This window comes from Stegostoma tigrinum, chromosome 27 (assembly GCF_030684315.1).
Source record: "Stegostoma tigrinum isolate sSteTig4 chromosome 27, sSteTig4.hap1, whole genome shotgun sequence".
In the NCBI taxonomy this organism is placed as follows: Eukaryota; Metazoa; Chordata; class Chondrichthyes; order Orectolobiformes; family Stegostomatidae; genus Stegostoma; species Stegostoma tigrinum.
In genome coordinates this window covers 2,110,260-2,134,915 of record NC_081380.1, presented here as the reverse complement: position 1 = coordinate 2,134,915, position 24,656 = coordinate 2,110,260, and the positions used below count along the sequence as shown (strand labels likewise).

The 24,656-nt window shown below is 42.2% G+C and overlaps 1 protein-coding gene across 7 annotated transcripts in view; it reads right to left on the bottom strand.

Moving 5' to 3' along the window:
* LOC125464755 (protein CASP-like) overlaps window positions 1-24,656 on the bottom strand; it is a 534,922-nt gene that overhangs the window by 270,652 nt on the left and 239,614 nt on the right. For all 7 annotated transcript variants that reach the window (XM_048557535.2, XM_048557531.2, XM_048557534.2 and 4 more), the window contains one exon: window positions 16,338-16,416. In XM_048557535.2, coding sequence (XP_048413492.1) covers window positions 16,338-16,416 — 79 coding nt within the window. The remainder of the gene's footprint in view (window positions 1-16,337; window positions 16,417-24,656) is intronic.

Genomic DNA, 24,656 nt, shown 5'->3' with positions numbered 1-24,656 from the left:
TCGATCCATGCCAATACATTACCTGTAATACCGTGCAACTTTATCTTATGTAGCAGCCTTTAGTGTGGCACCTTGTCAAATGCCTTCTGGAAATCCAGATACACCACATCCACAGGTTCCCCATTGTCTACCAGGCCAGTAATGTCCTCAAGGAATTCAACCAAATTATTTAAATATGACCTACCCTTCATGACCCCATGCTGGGTGTTCCCAATGAGACAATTTATATCCAGATGTCTTGATTTTACTTCCTTAATGATAAATTCAAGCATTTTCCCCACCAGCAAAGTTAAGATAATTGGCCTATAATTGCCTGCTTTTGTCTATGTCCTTTTTTAAACAGTGGCGTCACATTGGCTGTTTCCGAATCTGTAGGAACCACCCCAGAGTCCAATGAATTTTGGTACATAATTACTAGTGCAGTTGCTATTACCCTCATCACCTCTTTTAGTACCCTGGGATGCATTTCATCAGGGCCAGGAGACTTGTCTACCTTTAGCCCCATTAGCTCGCCCAGCACTGCCTCCTTAGTGATAATGATAGTTTCTAGGTCCTCACCTGCTATAACCTTCTTGCCATTTGTTTTCGGCATGTTATTTGTGCGTTCCACTGTGAAGGCCGACACAGAATAACTGTTTAATGCCTCGGCTATTTCCTCATTCCCAATTATTAAATTAGCCTTCTCATCCTCTAAAGGACCAACATTTACCTTCGCCACTCTTTTACAATTTACATATTTATAGAATCTTTTGCTGCCTGTTTTTATATTCTGAGCTAAATTACTCTCATAATGATCTTACTTTTCTTTATAAGCTTTTTTGTGGCTTTCTGTTGGCCTTTAAAGGTTTCCCAGTCGACTAGTCTATGCTTTTTTTGTATGTTTTTTTTAAAACCTGATACTTTCCTTTATTTCCTTAGACATCCATGGCTGACTTTTTTTTCCTACCGTTTTCCTTATCAGTGGAATATACTTCTGCTGAGCACCGTAAAGAATCATTTGGAAAGTCCTCCACTGTTCCTCAATTGACCCACCGCAAAGTTTTTGCCCCCATTTTACCCTACCTAACTCCTCCCTCATCCCATCATAGACTCCTTTGTTAAAGCACAGGACATTGGTACTGGATTTAAACTTCTCACGCTCCATCTGTATTTTAAATTTGACCATACCGTGATCGCTCCGTTCAAGAGGATCCCTTACTATGGGATCACTAATTATTCCCGTCTCACTACACAGGACTCGATCTAGGATAGCTTGCTCCCTCGTAGGTTCCATTACATATTATTCAAGGAAATTATCACGGATACACTCTACAAACCCCTCCTCAAGGCTGCCATGACCGACCTGATTTGACCAATCGATATGGAGATTAAAATCCCCCATGATAATTGCTGTACCATTTTTACATGCATTAGCTATTTCTATGTTTATTGCCCATCCCATCATGATGTCACTATTTGGTGGCCTACAGACCACACCTATCAATGGCTTCTTCTCCCTGCCATTCCTAATTTCCACCCAAATAGATTCAACCTTTTGTCCAGTAGAACCTATATCATCTCTCACTATCACCCTGATATGAACCTTAAAAATCAGAGCAACACCACCTCCCTTACCTTCCTGTCTGTCCTTCTGAATAGTTGATACCCCTGGATATTTAACTCCCAGTCATGACCATCCTGCAGAGATAGTAGAAACTGCAGATGCTGGAGAATCTGAGGTAACAAGGTGTAGAGCTGGATGAACACAGCAGGCCAAGTAGCATCAGAGGAGCAGGAAAGCTGAAGTTTCAGGCCTAGACCTTTCTTCAGAAATGGGGGAAGGTAAGGGGGTTCTGAAATAAATAGGGAGAGAGGGGGAGGCAGATAGAAGATGGATCGAGGAGAAGATAGGTGGAGAGGAGGCAGACAGGTCAAAGAGGACGGGATGGAGCCAGTAAAGGTGAGTATAGGTGGGGAGTTAGGGAGGAGATAGATCAGTCCAGGGAGGAAGGACAGGTCAAGAGGGCGGGATGGGGTTAGTAGGTAGGAGATGGGGATGGGGCTTGAGGTAGGAAGAGGGGATAGGTGGGAGGAAGGATAGTTTAGGGATGCATGGACAAGCTGGGGTGGTTTTGGGATGCAGTGGGGGAGGGGAGATTTTGAAGCTTGTGAAGTCCACATTGATACCATAGGGCTGCAGGGTTCCCAAGTGGAATATGAGTTGCTGTTCCTGCAACCTTCGGGTGGCATCGCTGTGGCACTGCAGGAGGCCCAGGATGGACATGTTATCTGAGGAATGGGAGGAGGAGTTGAAATGATTCGCAACTGGGAGGTGCAGTTGTTTACTGCAGACAAAGCGTGGGTGTTCTGCAAAGCGGCCCCCAAGCCTCCACTTGTTTTCCTGATGTAAAGGAGGCCACAACAGGAACAGCGGATACAGTACACCGCATTAACAGATGTGCAGGTGAACATCTGCTTGATGTGGAAAGTTTTCTTGGGGCCTGGGATGGGGGTTGGTGGGAGGTGTAGGGACAAGTGTAGCACTTCCTGCAGTTGCAGTGAAAAGTACTGGGGCTGGTGGGGAGTGTGGAGCGGCAAGGGAGTCACGGAGAGAGTGGTCCCTCCAGAAAGTAGATAAGGGTGGGGAGGTGGTGGGGTCAGATTGCAGATGGTGGAAGTGTCGGACGATGATGCATTGGATCCGGAGGTTGGTGGGGTGGTACATAAGGGCAAGGGGGATTCTCTTTTAGTTGTTATTGCAGGGCGGGGGGGTGTGAGGGATGAGTTGCAGGAGAACCGGTTGAGGGCGTTCTCAACCACTGAGGGGGGCGGGGGATGTTGCGATCCTTGAAAAACAAGGACATCGGAGATGTACGGGAGTGGAATGCCTCATCCTGGGAGCAGATGTGGCGGAGGCAAATGAATTGGGAATAGGGGATGGCATTTTTGCAGGAAGGTGAGTGATAAAGTGCCCTTATGCCAGTTTTTGCACCTTCCTTTTGGGTCCTATCACCTCCATTACTAACAGCTGTTGAGTTCTCCTTCCCTTTAACATTTTTTCTAATTTTGAATGAAGTTGAAGCTTCCCGCTAACCTGCTGCTTTGCATTACATTATTTGTTATACTCCCTGCACGCTCACTCCTCCCTTCCCCACTACTTACTAGTTTAAAGTCCTTTTGACCACCCTATTTATCCTTTTCACCAGAACACTGGACCCGGCCCTGTTCAGGTGGAGTCCATCTAGCAGTATAGATCCCTCCTGTCCCAGAACAGATGCTAGCGCCCCATGAAAAGGAAACCCTCTTTCCCACACGACTCTTTTAGCCAGCTGTTTACCTCCCTGATCCTTGCCTCCCTATGCCAATTAGCACGTGGCTCGGGCAGCAATCCAGAGATTATGACCCTTGAAGAATGCTGAAGAAATTCAGCAGTTAGGTCAGCATCGATGAAAAGAAACAGAGTCAATGACTGGAGTCTTGTATGACTTCTTCAGAACTAAAGGCCACATTAATTGTGTTATAATTACAGAAATTCCATGGAATATTAAAAGATTATCACCGGATCAGAAACAAAGCCGAAGCAAGTTCAGTATTAAAGAACTTTATATTTCTCATTTTTCAATCTATGTTATGATTTCAATAATAACCATACATAGAACATAACAGAGCAGAACAGGCCCTTCGGCCCTTGATGTTGCGCCGACTAGTACAGTGACTATTTACATGTTGCTGTATTTTAGATAAAACGCAAGTGCAAATCTAGAGGCACATCCTTCCTGTTGATCCAGACAAATACATGATACATGATAAAAAAAATTGCGATTGCTAAGGCTATTCGGGAGGGTTTAAACTAATTCAGCAGGGGGATGGGAACCAAAATTGTAGTTCCAGTATGGAAAAGGTTGAGAATAGGGAGGTCCGAAATAAAGTTTCAGTTTTGCAAGATGGCACAGGCAAGCAAGAAGTTGGTTTGAAGCTTGTCTACTTCAACGCCAGGAGCGTCCGGAATAAGGTGGGTGAACTTGCAGCATGAGTTAGTACCTGGAACTTCGATGTTGTGGCCATTTCGGAGACATGGATAGAGCAGGGACAGGAATGGTTGTTGCAGATTCCGGGATTTAGATGTTTCAGTAAGAACAGAAAAGACGGTAAAAGGGGGGGGGGGAGGTGGCATTGTTGTTCAAGGACAGTATTACAGTTGCAGAAAGGATGTCCGGGGACTCGTCAGCTGAGGTAGTATGGGCTGAGGTTAGAAACAGGAAAGGAGAGGTCACCCTGTTGGGAGTTTTCTATAGGCCTCTGGATAGTCCCAAATATGTAGAGGAAAGGATAGCAAAGATGATTCTCGATAGGAGTGAGAGAAACAGGGTAGTTGTCATGGGGGTCTTCAACTTTCCAAATATTGACTGGGAACACTATAGTTCGAGTACCAAAAGATGGGTCAGTTCTTGTCCAGTGTGTGCAGGAGGGCTTCCTGACACAGTATGTAGACAGGCCAACAAGGGGTGAAGCCACGTTAGATTTGGTACTGGGTAATGAGCCCGGCCAGGTGTTAGATTTGGAAATAGGTGAGCACTTTGGTGATAGCGATCACAATTCTGTTATGTTTACTTTAGTGATGGAAAGGGATAGGTGTATACCACTGGACAGGAGTTATAGCTGGGGGAAAGGCAATTACGATGAGATTAGGCAAGATTTAGGGATCATAGTCTGGGGAAGAAAACTGCAGGGGATGGGCACATTAGAAATGTAGAGCTTATTCAAGGAAAAGCTCTTGTGCGCCCAAGATAAGTATATACCTGTCAGGCAGGGAGGAAGCTGTAGAGCGCGGGAGCCGTGGTTTACGAAGGACATGGAATCTCTGGTCAAGAAGAAGGCGGCGGCTTATGTTAGGATGAGATGTGAAGGCTCAGTTAGGGCGCTTGAGGGCTATGAGGAAAGAGCCAGGAAAGAGCTAAAGGGAGAGCTCAGAAGAGCCAGGAGGAGACATGAGAAGTTGTTGGCAGATAGGATCAGGGTAAACCCCAAGGCTTTCTATAGGTATTTAAGGAATAAAAGAATGACGAGAGTAAGATTAGGGCCAAACAAGGACAGTAGTGGGAAGTTGTGTATGGAGTCAGAGGGGATGGGGAAGCACTAAATGAATATTTTTCGACAGTATTCACTCTAGAAAACGACAATGTTGTCGAGGAGAATACTGAGATAGAGGCTACTAGACTAGGTGAGATTGAAGTTCACAAGGAAGAGATATTAGAAATCCTACAGAGTGTGAAGATAGATAAGTCCCTTGGGCCAGATGGGATTTATCATCGGATCCTCTCGGAAGTCAGGGAGGAGACTGCCGAGCCTTTGGCATTGATCTTTAACTCGTCATTGTCTATAGGAATAGTGCCCGACAACTGGAGGATAGCAAATGTGGTTCCCCTGTTCAAGAAGGGGAGTAGAGACAACCCTGGTAATTATAGACCAGTGAGCCTTACTTCAGTTGTTGGTAAAGTGTTGGAAAAATTTATAAGGGATAGGATTTATAATCATCTAGAAAAGAATAAATTGATTAGGGATAGTCAGCATGGTTTTGTGAAAGATAGGTCGTGCCTCACAAACCTTATTGAGTTCTTTGAGAAGGTGACCAAACAGGTAGATGAGAGTAAACGGGTTGATGTGGTGTATATGGATTTCAGCAAGGCGTTCAATAAGGTTCCCCACTGTAGGCTATTGTACAAAATGCGGAGGAATGGGATTGTGGGTGATATATCAGTTTGGATCAGAAATTGGCTTGCTGAAAGAAGACAGAGGGTGGTGGTTGATGCGAAATGTTCATCCTGGAGTCCAGTTACTAGTGGTTTACTGCAAGGGTCGGTGTTGGATCCACTGCTGTTCGTCATTTTTATAAACGACCTGGATGTGGGCGTAGAAGGATAGGTTAGTAAATTTGCAGATGGAGTTGTGGATAGTGACAAAGGATGTTGCAGGTTACAGACAGACATAGATAAGCTGCAGAGCTGGGCTAAGAGGTGGCAAATGGAGTTTATTGCAGACAAGTGTGAGGTGATGCATTCTGGTAGGAGTAACCAGAAGGCAAAGTACTGGGCTAATGGTAAGATGCTTAGTAGTGTAGATGAGCAGAGAGATCTCAGTGTCCATGTACACAGATCCTTGAAAGTTGCCACCCAGGTTGACAGGGCTGTTAAGAAGGCATACAGTGTTTTGGCTTTTATTAATAGAGGGATCGAGTTCCAGAACCAAGAGGTTATGCTGCAGCTGCACAAAACTCTGGTGCGGCCGCAATTGGAGTATTGCGTACAGTTCTGGTCACTGCATTATAAGGAGGATGCGGAAGCTTTGGAAAGGGTGCAGAGGAGATTTACTAGGATGTTGCCTGGCTTGGAGGGAAGGTCTTACAAGGAAAGGCTGAGGGACTTGAGGCTGTTTTCGTTAGAGAGAAGGTTAAGAGGTGACTTAATTGAGACATATAAGATAATCAGAGGGTTAGACAGGGTGGATAGGGAGAGCCTTTTTCCTAGGATGGTGACGGCGAGCACGAGGGGACATAGCTTTAAATTGAGGGGTGAAAGATATAGGACAGATGTCAGAGGTAGTTTCTTTACTCAGAGAGTAGTAAGGGTATGGAACACTTTGCCTGCAACGGTAGTAGATTGGCCAACTTCAAGTACATTTAAGCCGTCATTGGACAAGCATATGGACGTACATGGAATAGTGTAGGTTAGATGGGCTTCAGATTGATATGTCAGGTCGGCACAACATCGAGGGCCAAAGGGCCTGTACTGTGCTGTAATGTTCTATGTGTGAGCAACTCCTCAGACACGCCTTACAAATGTGTTCACTCGAGAAATGCTTGCACACAAATGGCATATGCGTGCATCAAAGTTGCACTCAAACAGTCAAATATAAACTTTGGTGAATATTTAAGAAGTAGAACCTGAGGAAAAGATGTAAGATAGCTGATATTTGCATATTCCAGGGTTGCCTGCTGTTTCAGCTGAATTATATATTTTTACAAATATTGTATTCTTCTGTATTTGACACATATACTGTAATTCCTTAATTCCACAAAAACTACCTGCTACCCATTTCATCTTCATTGCCACAGTATCTGGGGATAATTTAATAAAAGAAGCAGAATTATATTCATGGAAATGAAATTTAACTACATTTTCTCATGAGTAATAGAACGTGAATTCTGAATATTTTTCACAATGAACAAATTGCAGTATTTCTCAAGAACAAGTATTATTTCTATGTAAATGTTCACTTTTTTCTATTTGTAGCATTTCTATGATGCTGCTTGGATTCAGAGTTGTGCATATGAAGATTGTAAACTTAATCCGTAGCCTCTGCTGATATCAGTCCTTGATGTCAATGAACTAAATTTTCCCTGCCACGCTCACTCCCTCAAACATTATAAAAATGATATTCTCAATATTGAAAACAAGAGACTGATTTTCCACTCAAGATTTGAATGACGAGATGAGAATCTCGCTCGTGTGATAAGAAGCCCATTTTCATGTATTTACATCTCATCAGTACCTCATCTCAGCTCACTGAAAAGCAATCACTTATTCTCTCATGGAGCACAGAAAAACTAAATGGCAGCCATTCCTGGGATGAAAGTCAGAGCAGGCACCAGCTCCAGTTCATCACGTGCTCCTCTGGACCTCTTGGGCAACAGTCCCCAACATCTCAGGGCATGCTCCACGGGCAGCAACGGCCTCTACTTCCCATCCAAGAAAGATGGCATTGTGTATGCTGACCTCAACATTTCATTAACTTTCAAACAAAGGTGGAATTCAGTACTCCAAAGCTGCACTTTGGAGCACAGTGATATCTTATATTGAGATGCTGCTCCTAGGCCAATTTGCACACAGGAAAAGGCATCCATCTCAAGCATTAGGGGATGCAGCATCTCAGAGGTCTTCCATTTCTCTCGGCACCTACTTGGATAGTCACATCTCTGCCTTGCCTTTTTGTGCTTTACCACCTCATTCAGAGCTTATAGACTGTCAGTACTTCTTTCTTGTCTTGTTTTTTAGCGTAAGCACAAAGCCAGGCAGCCTCACGCTTGTCAGCAGTTAAGGAGGTGGGCATGTTGCTGCATAGCACTGTTCTACATCAATACCACATGTATAGTATGTTGCCAGCAGCTTACGCAGCAAACACACTTTACATGCTTTAACCATAGGGTTATGTCTCAAAGTTCTTGGTCAGGTCAAGACTGACTGCTGCTTGTCAGAGTGTGTTGCCACAGCCAGTAAAGGGTGGCATCTGATGTCAGTCCAGGCGCTTGGATAAGGACAGCTGGCTGGGTGGGATGGTGACAATGAGATCAGTATTACTGCAGTAATGGGACTGAACCATAAACAATCCTGTAGGTCCAGTGCTGTTGGTCAATCGATAATCACTCTTCAGTCAACTGCAAGGACTGGAGGCAATATGCTAGGATACAGACTAGATAATAACTGAAGAGAGGCAACTCAACATGAAAAGTGGGAGGTGACAGTGTGTTAGAGGAACGTAAATTACTGTGGGAAAAGAAAATCATTTGACAGTCACCATTATGCTGGCTTTGATGGTGGGGGTGGGGGACAACGCAGTATGATGATCGTATGCTAAAGCAAATGGGAACATCTAGAAGTTCAAAACTGATGAGGCCAACAGTGAATGCAAAGTAGAAATGAACATGAGTGTTGAGAGGTGCCCTAGATTCAGCCTGTGACTTACTCAGCAAAGAGTGATCTGTGTTCTTTTCCATCCTCACCTGAATCACAAACGTGCAATGGAAATGGAAAATATCTGTAACCACAGCCAGAGCTGGGCAGTAAGTGTTTTCTTTCTGTGTGAACATACAGGCTCTACTCATGAGCAATGTGAGGTTCTGCAAAGGGCAATTCCATTAATTAGATACCTACATAATACAAGGTGAAGTCAAATAAAAGCAGAAATTGCTGGAGAAACTTAGTAGATCTGACAGCATTTATGGAGAGAAAGCAGAGTCACTGTTTCGAGTCCTGTGGCCCATCGTCTGAAAAAGGCTCATGAATCCAAAACATTAATTGGCAGCTGCTGGCACCTGTAGGGATTGGTGAACATTCTAACCCATAGTCACCCAAGCAACAGGAGGGCTAAATACTTATGTAATTGGCTGCTTCCATGGGGCTGTTATGGGATGTGTGGGATGAATCAATGTGGGATATATGGGGCAGCACGTTGGCTCAGTGGTTAGCACTGCTGCCTCACAGCGTCAGGGACCCGGATTTGATTCCAGCCTTGGGTGACTGTCTGTGTGGAGTTTGCACATTCTCCCCGTGTCTGCATGGGTTTCCTCCGGGTGCTCCGATTTCCTCCCATAGTCCAAAGATGTGCAGGATAGGTGGATTGGCCAAGCTAAATTGCCTGAAGTGTTTAGGGATGTGTAGATCAGGGGGATGTGTCTAGGTGGGATGCTCAGTGCGGACTCTTTGGGCCGACGGGCCTGTTTCCACACTGTAGGGGTTCTATGATGAGTCCAACTTCAAACAACAAATGTATCAAGGTTGTTACCAATGCAGTTGCTGCCAAATCACACAGCTTCATCTCATTTCCCCTTGACGAAATCAGTGCTGCAGCCCAGGTAGTAGGCTTTGCCAACATATCTGGCTTCCCCAGAGCGCAGGGAGAACATCATTTCACAATGCAGCCAGCAGTACAGGCTGGAACGGTTGTACCTAAATGAAGCCCAGACCAACTTTCTTAGGGAATGATTTCATATTGCTATTGGGAAGATTTAAACTAACTTGGTAGGGTTGTGGAAACCAGGAGTCAATATTAGATAGGAATATCAAGGTACACAGAATATTGGAAGAGGCAGGTAGCATGAAGAATAGGCTTTATAAGCTTTTAGATGGATTCAACGTAAGAGGGAAAGAGTCTAAATTGGGATTACTATGCAGTGATTGATAAGTCATAACACAAATGGCCACATGGAAAATGATGCTGCACTAACAATGGAGACCTTTCTCAAAGAAATGTATTGAATGTTCCTGAAAACTAGATTCTCAGGAGCAAAACGGAAGGAAGGAATTTATTTTTTTCTTAATTCTTAAATAAAGATGAGCATCACTGGGAAGATCAGCATTTGTTGTACATCCTTAAACCACTGGAGTCCGTCAGGAGTGCTTTAGGAGAATACTATAATGCTGAAGACAGAGATGTCCCAGAGGAGGGCAGAGTCTATTTGGAAAGACAGGATTAAAAACAATGTAACGTACAGGCCATCAAATAGTGGGAAACATACTGAAGAAGAAATTTATGTGGAATTTACAGAGAAATGCATAATTATATTGTAGCTATAATGGGATACACTAATCATATAGACTGGGATAGTAGTCATATAGAGGGAAGAGAGGGGCAAGAGGTCCAAGTGTATGTGCAGGGGTATTTGATTTATGGAATAGTAGTCAACTGAAAGAGAAGGCACAGCACAACTTCATTCTGAGATGGGCCGAATTGTTTAAGTTGGCTATGTGAAAGGAGAAGGAATACTCCAAAATAAGAATAATTAACTGAGGGGAAACCAAACTCAAATGGACTGAGAGTGGACTCAACCTAAATAAACCAAAATCAAAGACTTGCAGAGAAAATCCAAATGAAAATTTAAGTTATTATGAACAGGAGATAAAGTGGGTTTGGCCACAGGACAACTGCATAAAAGAGAAAGGGAGGGAAAGCAATTCAGATCTCAGTAGAAGAACGAATGAGATAAAAAATAAAGATGAAGTATAAAAAGCATGCTTGTGACAAATTAGTGAAGCAAACAGCGAGTACCAGTCAATATAAGAAGGAATTTAAGAATTTTCTGTTGACCTGTAAACAGTTAAAGGGTACTAAAAGGAGAAGCGCAGTAGAATAGGGATCAAAAGGTGATTTTATGCATAGAGGCATGCTGCTTCTGAATATACCAAATAAGATGATGACTCGAGGTCACATGAAAAAGAGGTGGTGGCTCATACTGGGCAGGTTTAAATTTGATAACGAAGAAAAATTAGACAGGAAGTCTGTACTTAAGGTTAATAAACCACAAGGACCAGAAGAATTAAAATAAAGCTACTGAAGGAAGTGAGAAAGGCAAGCAGAGTCAGGTCCCATTTTTCTAATCTTTTTTAAAATTAGATATGGTGTCAAAAGACAAAAGATTTGAAAATATTGTGCTCCTACTCAAACAAACAGGCTGCTGGAGATGAAGGAGACAGGGTGTTGGGCAGTGAAGAAAATAAGAGTGAGAGAGAGCCAGACTGCATTATGTATGGTGCAGTCAACCAGACAACATTAGGCATGGCGCAGGGCGGAGTGAACCAGACAACATTGGACATGGACACGGTGCCGGGGCAGTGAACCAGACAACATTGGACATGATACAAGAACCAGCAGTAAACAACATGCCAATGGGCAAGCTGCAAAATGTAGAAAACAAGCTGGGGTTGGGGGGGGGGGGGGGGTGCAGTAGAGAGAGAGGGGTGTAGGTGCAGCAAACCAGAGTGTGCTGGGCATGATGCAGGGTGCAGACTGCAGAGAACAAGGTTAGAAGTCAGAGATAGCCATGTTATAATTCAACAGGTTTATTTGAAATCACAAACTTTTGGAGCATCGTCCCTTTATCAGGCAACTTCAGTGAAGCTGAGAACGCTGGGCATCATTCAAGATGCAGACAAGCAGAGAACAAAGGCCATAGTACAGGCTGCAGGACATACTTGGCCTGGTGTAGGCTGCAAAAATCAAGGCAGTCCTGGGCATGGTTTCGTGAACCAAAGAACTTTGGGCATGGTACAAAAGTTCTGGATGTGAGTTTGCTCACTGAACTGGAAGGTTCGTTTTCAGACGTTTCGTCATCATTCTAGGTAACATAATCAGTGAGCCTCCGGTGAAGCGCTGGTGTTATGTCCCACTTTCTATTTATCTGTTCAGGTTTCCTTGGGTTGGTGATGTCCCCTACATCAAAGACATTTCGGAAATGACTGCCAGACTACTCAGACCTCTTGGCATCACGGTAGCCCACAAACCCACCAACACACTAAAACAGCAGCTAATGAACTTAAAAGACCCTATACAGACAACAAGCAAAATGAACGTCATTTACAAAATACCTCGCAAGAACTGTGACAAACACTACATTGGACAAACAGGCAGAAAGCTAGCCACCAGGATACATGAACATCAACTAGTCACAAAAAGACATGACCCACTATCACTCGTATCCTTACATACAGATAAGGAAGGACACCACTTTGATTGGGACAACACATCCATCCTAGGACAAGCCCAACAGAGACACGCACGAGAATTCCTAGAAGCATGGCATTCCAACTAGAACTCCATCAACAAATACATTGATTTGGAGCCCATCTACCATCCTCTGAGAAAAAGAACAGGAAATGATATCACCAATGCAGGAAATGACATCACCAACCCAAGGAAACCTAAACAGATAAATAGAAAGCGGGACATAATGCCAGCGCTTCACTGGATGACGTTACCTAGAATGTTGACGAAATATCTGAAAACGAACCTTCCAGTTCAGCAAGCAAACTCACATCCAGAACCTCAACCTGAGCTACAAATCTTCTCAAAACTCAATGTGCAAAAAACCAGGCTACATTGAGCACAGTGAAGGCTGCAAAGAAGCAGAGAGTACTGGCATGGTGCACAGCACCAGAGAGTCCTAGGGATTGTCCAAGCTGCGGTGATCCTGAGAGAAATGAATAATGTTCCAGCATGACTTGGCACATTCAGAATGGAATCTGTGATTTCTGTGAGACTTGATGCACTGATTTAAGTGCCAAGTCCAAGAACTGAAGTACTGAAACAGTTACAACCTTCAAGCATTTGAGTGGAATGTTGGGTGTTGTTAAGTGTTTGAAGTACACACCATACTTCATGCTTTTTTTCCTCCCCCCTCTATCTGATCTGCACAAACTATGAGCAAACATTTTATGTAATACGTTGAAGGGGAGGAACTAAAGTGATTGTCAAATCACGTGCCAGCTCCAAGTAAATCTAAACACTAACCACTGAAAATATCTGATCTACTTCTTTCATTGCTTTGCAACTATTGGTTATAGTCCAACAGGTTTATTTGAAAACACTAATTTTCAAAGGTCTGCTCCATCCCCAAGTGTGGTGTGGAAAAAGAAGCATACGAACACAATTTATAAGCAGGAAGGTAACAATCTGAAAAATGGCTAGCTCACTGTCTCCTGTTGAATCTTTAATCAGTTAGAAAGGAGACACAGATTTCTATCGATTAAAATGCTAGCCACAGTGTCATGTGATTTTCGGCCTTGTCCACCCTCAGTCCAACACCAAACCTCCACATCATTGCAACTATTGGCACACTGATATGAAAGTCTAAAGGAAAGCAAAAACTAAGTGAAATGCAACTAAATAAACAGAGGAAAAGTTACAAAAGAATGAAGAAAAGTAGGAAACAAGAAAATGAAAAAATGAAAAAATGTGGGAATAAGAGAAACAAATGAAAAATGGGGCACACAAAACAAAAGGACCCATGGCAATCAGAAAGAGAAAAAAAATGGAAAAGTAAGAGTATAATGAAAAAAAGGAAAATAGACAAAACGAAACAAAAGACAAAGATAGAAGACAAAGGTGTTGCAATCTGAAGGAACTGGTAGCAGAACTGAAAGAGACACGGTGCCATACAACATTAAAACACCCTTCGGTCCAACAAGTTCACACTGGCTGTATTCCCAAATTAAATTATTTCCACCTGCCTGCATTTGGTCCATATCTCTCCAAACCTTTCCTATTCATATACTTAACCAAACATCTTTTAAACATTGTAACTGTACCTGTATCCACCATTTCCTTTGGCAGTTCATTTCATACACTAACCATTCTGTGTAAAAAAAAATTTCTCCTCATACCCTTTTTAAATTTTTCTCCTCTCACCTTAAAAATATCACCCCTAGTTTTGAACTCCCCCCTCCTTAGAGAAAAGACCTTTGTTATTCACCTTATCTATGCCTCTCATGATTTTGTAAACCTCTATAAGGTCACCCCTCAACCTCCTACATTCCAACGAAAAAAGTTCCAGTCTCTTCTTATAACTCAAACACTCCATTCCTGGCAACATCCAGTAAATCTGTGCTGAGCCGTCTCTAGTTCAATACTAACCTACCTATAACAGGGTGACCAAGAACTGCACAAAATACTCCACAAGAGGCCTCACCAATGTCATATAGAGCCTCAACATGCTGTCCCAACTCTTACACTCAAAGGTGTGAACATTGAAGGCAAGCTTGCCAAATGCATTCTGAGAAATCAAGAAACTACAAAGGAAGAGAGGCAAACAAGAAGGGTGAAGTGTAGCACATTTTAAGGGGAAAAAGAATGAAAATACGAACATTGAATTGGGAATAAAGATAAATTATACCAATACTACGGAGAAGGCATATTAAAATGACAAAATTCACTATCCTTAAAAAGGCTTAGATGTTTCTTGGATACTATGGTTCACTGAGTATTAGCCATTTGGAACGGAACATGCATTTGATTCTTACTTTGCATAATGTACTACTTTGTCTACTTCCCAGACATGTTCTAATAAAGGCATGTTGCGCAGAAAAGTAAAGTTACAACAAAATGATATTGTATGCCCGTGGTGTTATTTTGTTCTCTAAAAATATTTTGTATTGATAATAATTAAGCTAGACGAATGGACAATAATATTTGACATTGAAATTGCCAGCGGATTTTATTGTTCTCAAAAGCCAATACATTTGCAGATTGCACGTAAACATCTGGAAGACCTCTATTGCTGTCTGAAGAAACTGTAATATGGGTAAACTGTGTCACTAGCACCCAAAATCATGAATAGCTCCTTGTCATGTATATCTGTACATAGTTTATCCAATGGTATCACAGCTTCAGATGTGTTCGAGGCCAGTAGAGGTGGGATCTTTGAGCTAATGTAATAAGACAATTACTAAATTAACTCAACTGCTGCATGAACGGGAAATCAGGTGGAGTTTATATTCATACCACAATTATGACTGTGATAAGGGAGTCTACTACTACTTAGCCAACATGGCTATGCTTATAAAATAAGTGACTGGTCAGAAGTACATTCATTATTTGGCATTTCTTTTAAATTTTAAAGTGAGAAATAAGCTTTTATGGAGTCACACAGCTGCACTTAAGCTAGTCACAGTCACATGCTGCCCAAAACAATATTTTACAATAAAGACCTTGGAACTAATTTAGTTGTGCCCATTTTTCAAGCCATGTTACAAGCTTGCAATGTGAGTTATCATGATGAGAATCCCTAACCACAGCAGCTATGATTTACTGAGCAGTTTGCCTGCTGACCCATTGAGACTGTTTGGGAAGAGTACAGAGGAAAACAAGGAATAGAGAAATTTGTCTCAGTGGATCTGAGCCGTATATAAACACAGTGCACAAGATAACATCACAGACATGAAACCCCACAATCTTGCCAACATGAGAGGAAAAAAAAGCAGTGAAGATTATACAATATAGAAATAATATAGAATAAAGTGGAATGTAAATTGTACTGATACTGCTGTAACTAAAATAATAAATTAAACAAAACACAAAAATGCATCGACAACAAAACCTGCTGTTTCTGCTGAACTGTATGGGAAATTCAACTGTTTCTAACAGATATCATCATATATAAGTACATATCTGCAAACTTTCTTAAGGGCCCTGAAAATGATTATGATCTTTATGGCACTTCGACTAAACTGCAGAAAACAATTTACACCAATCCTTAAACTGAAATCATGGTAAAGGAACCTCTCTTTCACCATGTTCAGAATGAAGCATCAAATATTTCTGGAACAATAGTGTAATTTAGTGGACACAAAGACCAAGAAAACGCCTTCCCCCTTACAATGTCAGTTCAGCTTCAACATTCCGTACCTCAAACTGCTGTGTCTTCTCTGAGACTGCATTTGATTAGAGTGAATCAATTTTTTTTTCACTTATACTGGCTGTCTATTGTAATATGGTTTCAGATCCACAAAATTTATGTCTGAGCTAATCGAGAAATCAAATTCCTAATACTAAACAAAACCGAAAGAACTGCGGACACTGTAAAAAAAAATCACAAGTTGCTGGAAAAGCTCAGTTGGTCTGGCAGTATCTGAGAAGAAAAATCAGAGTTAACGTTTTGGGTCCGGTCAGTTCTAAGGAAGGGCCACTGGACCTGAAACATTACCTTTGATTTCTCTTCATAAATGTTGCCAGACCTGCCGAGCTTTTCCTAAAACTAGAGAAGTGACAGGAAATGGACTGACTCATGTCAGAAGCTAAATTTGGTAACATACCTGGAACATCAATTAATCTTTTGTAAACATTTAAAAAGGCTGCCTCTGCTTCTTTGCTTCTTTTACTTAGGGCATCGATCTGAAACAAACAAAAATACTAATTAAAATAAAAACATCACTCTTTCTTTAAAACCACAGACACTGACTATATTTTAAATTTTAAATAAACATGTTAACTATTTGTAAATTTAACTTTGTAACATCCTCCAGATCGACAATCTTCTGAGATATCTGTATTCCCCTAATTGTTGTCAATTCCCACAATTAGCCATTTCATCATCAGTGGTAGTGCTTTCAGTTGCACAGTCCCAAACTCAGCAAGTAATTTCCTGTACCTCTTCATCTCACTTTCCTCATTTAAGATGCTCCTTCAAGCATACCCCTCTGACTAGGTGTTTAGGCATCTGATCCAATATCTCTTTGGCTCAATGTCATACTTTGTTTTATAATGCTTTGGTGCAACACCTTAGGACATTTCACTATATCAAAGACACCGTACAGGTTGTTGTAGTACAAAGTCTCCAGCTTCCAATACTTCAGAGGAAAAAATACAGTGTGCATTCAAATCAGATGATGCTTTTTGAACATTTACAAATTTTCTTGCAGAAGACCACGGCAAACCACAGCAGTATCTTGCACATAAGCGCAGACCAATCAAATGGACATCCATTGCCCAACCCTCAAAAACAAGAAGGGAAGAAAAGACATCCAAGCTCTAATCTTCAGAGCAGCAGCAAAGAAGGCAATTCAATCACTTTTCCTTGTATACCATTATGGGCCTCTCCCCCTAAGTACGCACCTTCTCCCCTTTCTCATGACTCTAAACTTGTTTAAGAACTGCTCAGCATTATCATCTCTCCAGTTCTAAAGAAAGATCTTCAACCAGAATCAAAAACACCATTGCCAGATTGCTGAGTGTTTCCACTAACAATATTATTGTTAAAGGACAAGAGGGACAAAGGTTGGTGATTGAGCTCTTTAAACATGCTTACCATTCAATTATATTATTGCTGCTTTATACCTCAATTCCATTTACTCATTGTTGCTTCCTATCCCTTGACTAATAAAAGTCTATCAATCTAAATCTGGGAAATTTAAAATGAACCTCAGGGGGCCTTATTTGTCATGTTAGTTTCTCAGTTTCCCAGGTTGATCAGATAGCTGCCAAATCTAACAATAAAATTCCATAACCTAGCTGAAAATGACGCTGGTCATAGTGGGCTTCAGTAACATGAAGGAGCAAGATCATCATCCGGTTCCATTCCAAAATGAGCCAAACAGCTACTGAAGTCCCTAAGTAGCCCAACCCAAACATAAAAGCACTTCTTAAAAAAAATCATTAGCCTTTTGGTCTCTCTTTCTCCAATATAGCTTTACTGGTTTCTCAATCTGACCAAATATCGTCCAAACAACAACATCTGAGGCTGATCATCTCCAGGATCTGCAATTTTTGATACACCACTCTTAGGTGCCAATCTTCAGACTGGTAAGATTGATGTTTAGCACATGACAGGTTATTAACAATTATTAAACCAGTCAAGTAAATGCCCCATCTATTATTGTTCTTTCACTATTGGTTGAATTTTTCCAATTACAAAGCATGTTTTGAAATCAGTAACTCATAAGCCTGACCAAAAGGATGCATGATGTAAATGCAAGACACTCACTTCTTGCTTTCTACCAGGAATCAGAAGAATTTACCAAAACATTTTCTAACAAACAGGAACAACAGCGTAATGGCTATGTTACTGGACCGGTAATCCAGAGAATTAACTAATAATATGGAACTTTGAGGTCATAATCCATCACCACAGCAGCAAGTTATTAGGAGCTTTTAAGTACATCATAAACCAAAATGTGGCATTGAGCTCAATTGAGATATTAAGTCAGTTGACCAAGAGCTAACTTGAAGAAATATGAAAGAAAGATAGCAAGGTGGAAAAGTTTAGGGAAAGTATTCCAGAGCTTCAGGCTTAGGTAACTGAAGGCATATTTACTGTTGATGGAATATTTAAAATTGGGGATGTTCGAGATATCAATGTTGGAGGCATATGAACTGGAAGAGATTACAGAAGTAAACATTGGCAAGGCCATGTGGGGATTTGAAAATAGGAAAGGAATTTTAAAATCAAGATGTTTCTTAACTGTTTGCCAGTGTTAGTCAAACACAATGATAGTGGGGGAACTGGATTTTGAGAGTTAGGAACACAGTCTTGCATGACCTCAAGTCTTACGGAGGGCAAAACTGTGGGAGACTGGCCAAAAGTATATTGGAATAGTTAAAAGTGTAAACCTGATGCAGTAATGGAGTGGGATATTGGCAACCTCTATTACCATAAAATGTTGGAGATAGCACCGTGGATCAGTGGTTAGGACAGCTACCTTACAGCGCCAGTGACCCAGATTCAATTCCACCCATGGCCAACTATCTGTGTGGAGTCTGCACGTCTGAGTGGGTTTCCTCCAGGTGCTCTGGATTCCTCCCACAGTCCAAAGATGTGTAGACTAGGTGGACTGGCCATTCGAAATTGCCGGTAGTGTTCAGGGATGTGTAGATTAGGTGGGTTATGGGGGATGGGTCTGCATGGGATGCTCTGAGGGTCAGCATGAGCTTCCACACCCGAAAGATTCTATGATCATTTGGGGAATTCAAATTCTGTTCATTAAATACATATTTTTGTTTTAAAATAGCTAGTATCAGTAATGATGAACTATAGAGCTACCAAATTGATACATCCAGTTCACTGGTATCCACTCAGCAGAGGAAATATGCTGTCCTTCCCCAGCTTTGGTTGCATGTGAAATCAGAGTCACAGCAATCACCCTAAAAAGGCTTAGAAAGCTACTCAGTTGTACAAAAACACATACCACTGGGTCCAAAAGGATGCTTACCAATACTTTAAGGCCAAGACACGTCCATATTCCATAAATGAAACGATAACCTCCTGATTTCCGGTTCTCACAGTATCTTCTTCAGGAGGCCTTATGCTTAGCATTGCAACCAACATATTTTTCCATAATTTGGTGTTACCGTATTGTTAGCCAGAACGTTCGGCTGTGCAGGGGGTGTAGGAGCTTTTCGTGGTACCGGTTCCTTTTCGTAAATCAATAGTAGCTTTACAGCAACATCAACCAATAAATTTTAATTAATTACAGCCCTTTCTCTAATAAAATGACTTCATAGTCTGTTATCCCCAAGAAAACTAAACTAGAACTTTGAAAATAAAATAGCTGCATGCTAAAGCAGGCGGGGTTGGACATGGGATAAGGCTGGAGGTGGGGATTTGGAAACTGGTGAATTAAATTTTGAGGCCAGTGACCTGCAGCCTCCCAAGGTGTAATATGAGGTGTTGTTCCTCCAGTTAGTGGGCAGCGTCAATGCATCACTGGAGGAGGCCTAGGATGGACATGTCACCCAGGGAATGGGCGGGGTAGTTAAAATGGTTGGCGACTGGAAGCTGTTGACATTTGTTGCATACAGAGTGCAGATGCTCTACGAAACAGTCTCTGACTCTATGCTTGGTCTCACCGATACAGAGGAGGCGGCATCAGGAGCAGCAGATCAGAAGAACAATTTGGCAGATGTCTGGTTGAACACCTGTCTGATATGAAAGGTTCGCTTTGTGTCTTGAATGGAGGTGAGGGGGGAGGTGTAGGGGCAGGTGCATCATTTCCTGTGGTTACAGGGAAAGATGTCAGTTTCAAGGTAATTATCAGACACCTATTTCAAGTCCACTGACTCCATCAGCTACCTGGACGACACCTTCCCTTATCCGCCCTCCTGCAAGAATGCGATCCCCTATTCCCAATTTCTCCGCCTCCACCATATCTGCTCCCAAGATGGAGCATTCCACTGCCAGACATTCCAGATGTCCTCCTATTCGGCCCCCTCCCGTGATCAAAAATGCCCTCATCCGCATCTCATGCATTTCCTGCACTTCTACCCTTATACCCCCTCCCCAAACAAAAACAAAAGACAGAAAACCCCTTGTCCTCACATATCACCCCACCAACCTCCACATCTAACAGGTGGTCTGAGGTTCATTTGTTTTAAATGTGAGAAGCGTAGTAGGTAAGGCAGATGAACTTAGGGCATGGATTAGTACCTGGGAGTATGACGCTATTGCTATTACTGAGACTGGTTAAGGGAAGGGCAAGATTGGCAACTAAATATCCCAGGATATAGATGTTTCAGGCGGGATAGAGAGGGAGGTAAAAAGGGTGCAGCAGTTACATTACTAGTCAAAGAGGATATCACAGCTGTGCTGAAGGAGGGCACTGTGGAGGACTCGAGCAGTGAGGCAATATGGGCACAGCTCAGAAATAGGAAGGGTGCAGTAGCAATGTTGGGGCTGTACTTCAGGCCTCCCAAAAGCGAGTGTGAGATAGAGGTACAAAATATGGAGACAGATTATGGAAAGATATAGCAGCAACAGGGTGGTGGTGATGGGAGATTTTAATTTTCCCAACATTGACAGAGATTCACTTAGTGTTAGGGATTCAGATGGAGCAGAATTTGTAAAGAGCATCCAGGAGGGTTTATTGAGCAGTAAGTAAATAGTCCAACTCAGGAAGGGGCCATACTGGAGCTGGTGTTGGGGAATAAGCCCAGGCAGGTGGCTGAAGTTTCAGTAGGGGATTACTTTGGAAATAGTGATCACAATTCTGTAAGTTTTAGAATACTCACGGACATAGACAAGAGTGGTCCTAAAGGAAGAGCGTTACATTGGGGCAAAGCCAGCTATAGCAAAATTCAGCAGAAACTGGGGAATGTGGATTGAAATCAGCTGTTTGAGGGTACTTCCTCACTTGATATGTGAGAAGGTTTAAAAGAGAGGTTAATTAGAGTGCAGGACATATCCCTGTGAAAATGAGGGATAGCAAGGGCAAGATTAGGGAACCATGGATGACAGGTGAAATTGTGAGTCCAGCAAAGAGGAAAAACGAAGCATACATAAGGTCTAGGCGACTGAAAACAGACGAAGCTTTGGAAAAATATCAGGAAAGTAGGACCAATCTGAAACAAGGAATTAAGGGGTCTAAAAGGGGTCATGAAATATCCTTAGCAAACAGAATTAAGGAAAATCCCAAAGCCTTTTACTGGTACATCAGGAGCAAGAGGGTAATTAGAGAAATGATTGGCTCACTCAAGGACAAAGGAGGGAAGTTACGCGAGGAGTCAGAGAAAATGAGTGAGATTCTTAACGAGTATTTTGAGTCGGTATTCGCCGCGGAGAGGGGCATGACGGATGTTGAGGTTAGGGATACTTTCCTTCCCACACCTATCTGCTTTTCATAGGGACCACTCACTCCGCAACTCCCTTGTCCACTCCATGCTCCCCACTAACTCCACCACTGCGGGCACCTTGCCCTGCAACCACTGAAAGTGCTCAACCTGTCCTGACACCTCCTCCCTCATCTCAATTCAAGGCCCAAAGCAAACCTTTTATATCAGACAATTGTTCACTTGTACATCTGCCAATATGGTTTACTGCATCTGTTGCTCCCAATGCAGCCATCTCTACATCGGTGAAATCAAGCATAGGCTGAAGAGACTGTTTCATAGAGCATCTGCACTCGGAATGCGACAAACAACAACACCTTCTGGTCGCCAGCCTTTTTAACTACCCCTCCCTTGGTGACATTTCCATTCTGGGCCTCCTCCAGTGCCACAATTATGCTACCGTGAAGTGGAGGAGCAACACCTCATATTCCGCCTTGTGAGCCCACAGCCCAATGGCCTAACATGGATTTCACCAGTTTCAAAATCTGCCCACCCCGGCCTCATCCCATGTCCAACCCTCCCTCTCATCTCCGCCTCCTTGTCCTGACACAACCTGCCCATCTTCTCTGCCACCTATAAATCCCATCCATCCCACTGAACAATCCCCACCGCTCCCGACCTGGATTCACCTATCACCATCCCATCTCTGTTCCCCAGCCCCACCCCTCCTCTCTATTTGTTTCCCAGCTCTCTTCTCCATCCCCATTTCTGGAGGGTCCCGACCTGAAACATCAATTTTCCTGTTCCTCTGATGCTCCCTGGCCTGCTGTGTGCCTCCACCTCCACACTGTAATGTCTCGGACTCCAGTATCTGCAGTTCTTGCTATCTCATGTAAATAACAGCTACTTCAGCAAGAGTTTGAAGGAACATGATGCATATGTGTATATCACAACATGATATACATCTTACAGGATGGCAAAAGAATTGAACAGTGGTGAAAGAAATCATGTGCGGCTGTTAATACGGAGAAGAAAAGATGACAACGTGTGAATCACTAGCTCAACTGCATCAATCCCTGTAATTCAGATTTCAACTTTTATAACTTTCCATTAATCACTGAATTTGAAGATTCCCTAAAAAGTCATTGTTACTTTTTATTGATTCGGCTTAATGGGTAAAGCCTCATCAAGAACCTTTCAGACCTGAGACTGTAAAAACTTTAAGTACTTGCACTGAGAAGTTTCAAAGCAACCAGAAAACTGACACTAATTGAAATTGCTCCCACTCAATTCTTTAATGGCATGAACAAAATATTCTAAACTGCTCTGCGTGGGCTAGAATAAATGAACAAAAAAGAGTCTGTTTGACGTAATCACAGTACTGATTAACTCCCTGGTCTCAGAAGAAATATATCTCATCTCTCACACACAATGGAGCTGTTGCAATGTAATTCCAAGTATATCATTTCTAGATTAGTAAGCATTTTATCAATAAGCAATATAAGACAATACTTAATTCAAAAATTAGTTGTAACATTCTGCCTTAAGACAAAAAAAATTCAATCAAGATGCAATAATATGTTAATCTCAAAATTCAAAAATTTGAGGGGAGGAAAGCCCAAACCCTGCCCCAGTATTCCATATAACAGTGCCACAAACATCTTGAATTAAAATCTGATCATTCTTCTCATACAAATGATAGGAAATTTCCTCCTTTAAACACTTCTGACTCAGAATAGCCATAGAGATTGAGGCAATTGCAAGACTTGTCAAACATTCATACTCGAATATTATTAACATTGTTTCTTCACCATAATGCAGCCACGGTTGAAACTTATATTAAGATTCCCATGGTGCATAGCTGAACTGTACTTGTTTAAATAAAAAGTGGCTGAGGGACTGATAAATCCTTATAACCCATTGGTTAAGCCACAATTAAATAATTGGGACCAGTTTTCACAGTTCTGTTTTTCTTGATGAATGACAAAGAAACAGTGCAATACAGATAGACTAACAGCATATCAGTAGTAAGAGACTTTAGTTACCAGTTGAGTAATGAGGAAAACAGAAATGGAGAACAGAACAAGAGCTGGGAAGAAAAGAACTCGGTAAATAAGAACAAAGGCCACTACAGCACAGGAACAGGCCCTTCAGTCCTTCAAGCTTGTGCCAACACATTTGGCCATTCCATACTAAAACTGTCTTCACTCAAGCTTCTCCACCAACTGCCACACCTCGAACTGTGTTCCCTAGTGATTGATCCCTCCAGCCTAGGAAAAAGCCTCATACTTTCCACTCTATCCATGCCATTCACAACCTTTTAAACTTCAATAAGGTCACCCCTCAAACTACTGTATTCCAGTGAAAACAAACCCAGTCTATCCTAACTTTCTTCATAGCTAAAATCCCCCATATCAGGCACATTTTGGTAAACCTTTTCTATATCCTCTCCAAAGCATCCACATCCTTTTGGTACTGTAGTGACCAGAACTGTATGCGATGTTCCAAGTGTGGCCTATCTAAAGTTCTATGAATCTGTAGAATAACATGCCTATCCTTATACTCAATGCCCTCTTCAATGAAGAGGAGCATAAACATTTTTACTACCTTATCTACCTGCACAGTAGACCTGCCCACCCAGATCCCCTGCATAACAATAATCCTAAGGGTTCTGCCATTCACTGTATAATTTTCACCTGACTGTACCTGACCTTCCAAAATGTAACACCTCACATTTGTTCAGCTTAAACTCCATCTTTTCCTAACCCATGCCTCCAACTTATCTATATCCTGCGACAATCCTCCTCACTATCTGAAACTCCACCAATTTTTGTATCGTTCACAAACTTACTAATCAGACTATCTACGTTCTCCTCAAAATCATTTATGCAGCTTACAAATGGTAGAGGTCCCAGCATCAATCCCTGTGGAACATCACTAGTCACAACCCTCCACCGCTACCCTCTGTCTCCTATGACTAAGCCAGTTCTGTATCCATCTTGCCAGCTCACTTCTGATACTGTGTAACTTCATCTTTTGTACCAGTCTGCCACGTGGGACCTTGACAAAGGCTTTACCGAAGTCCATTTAGACAA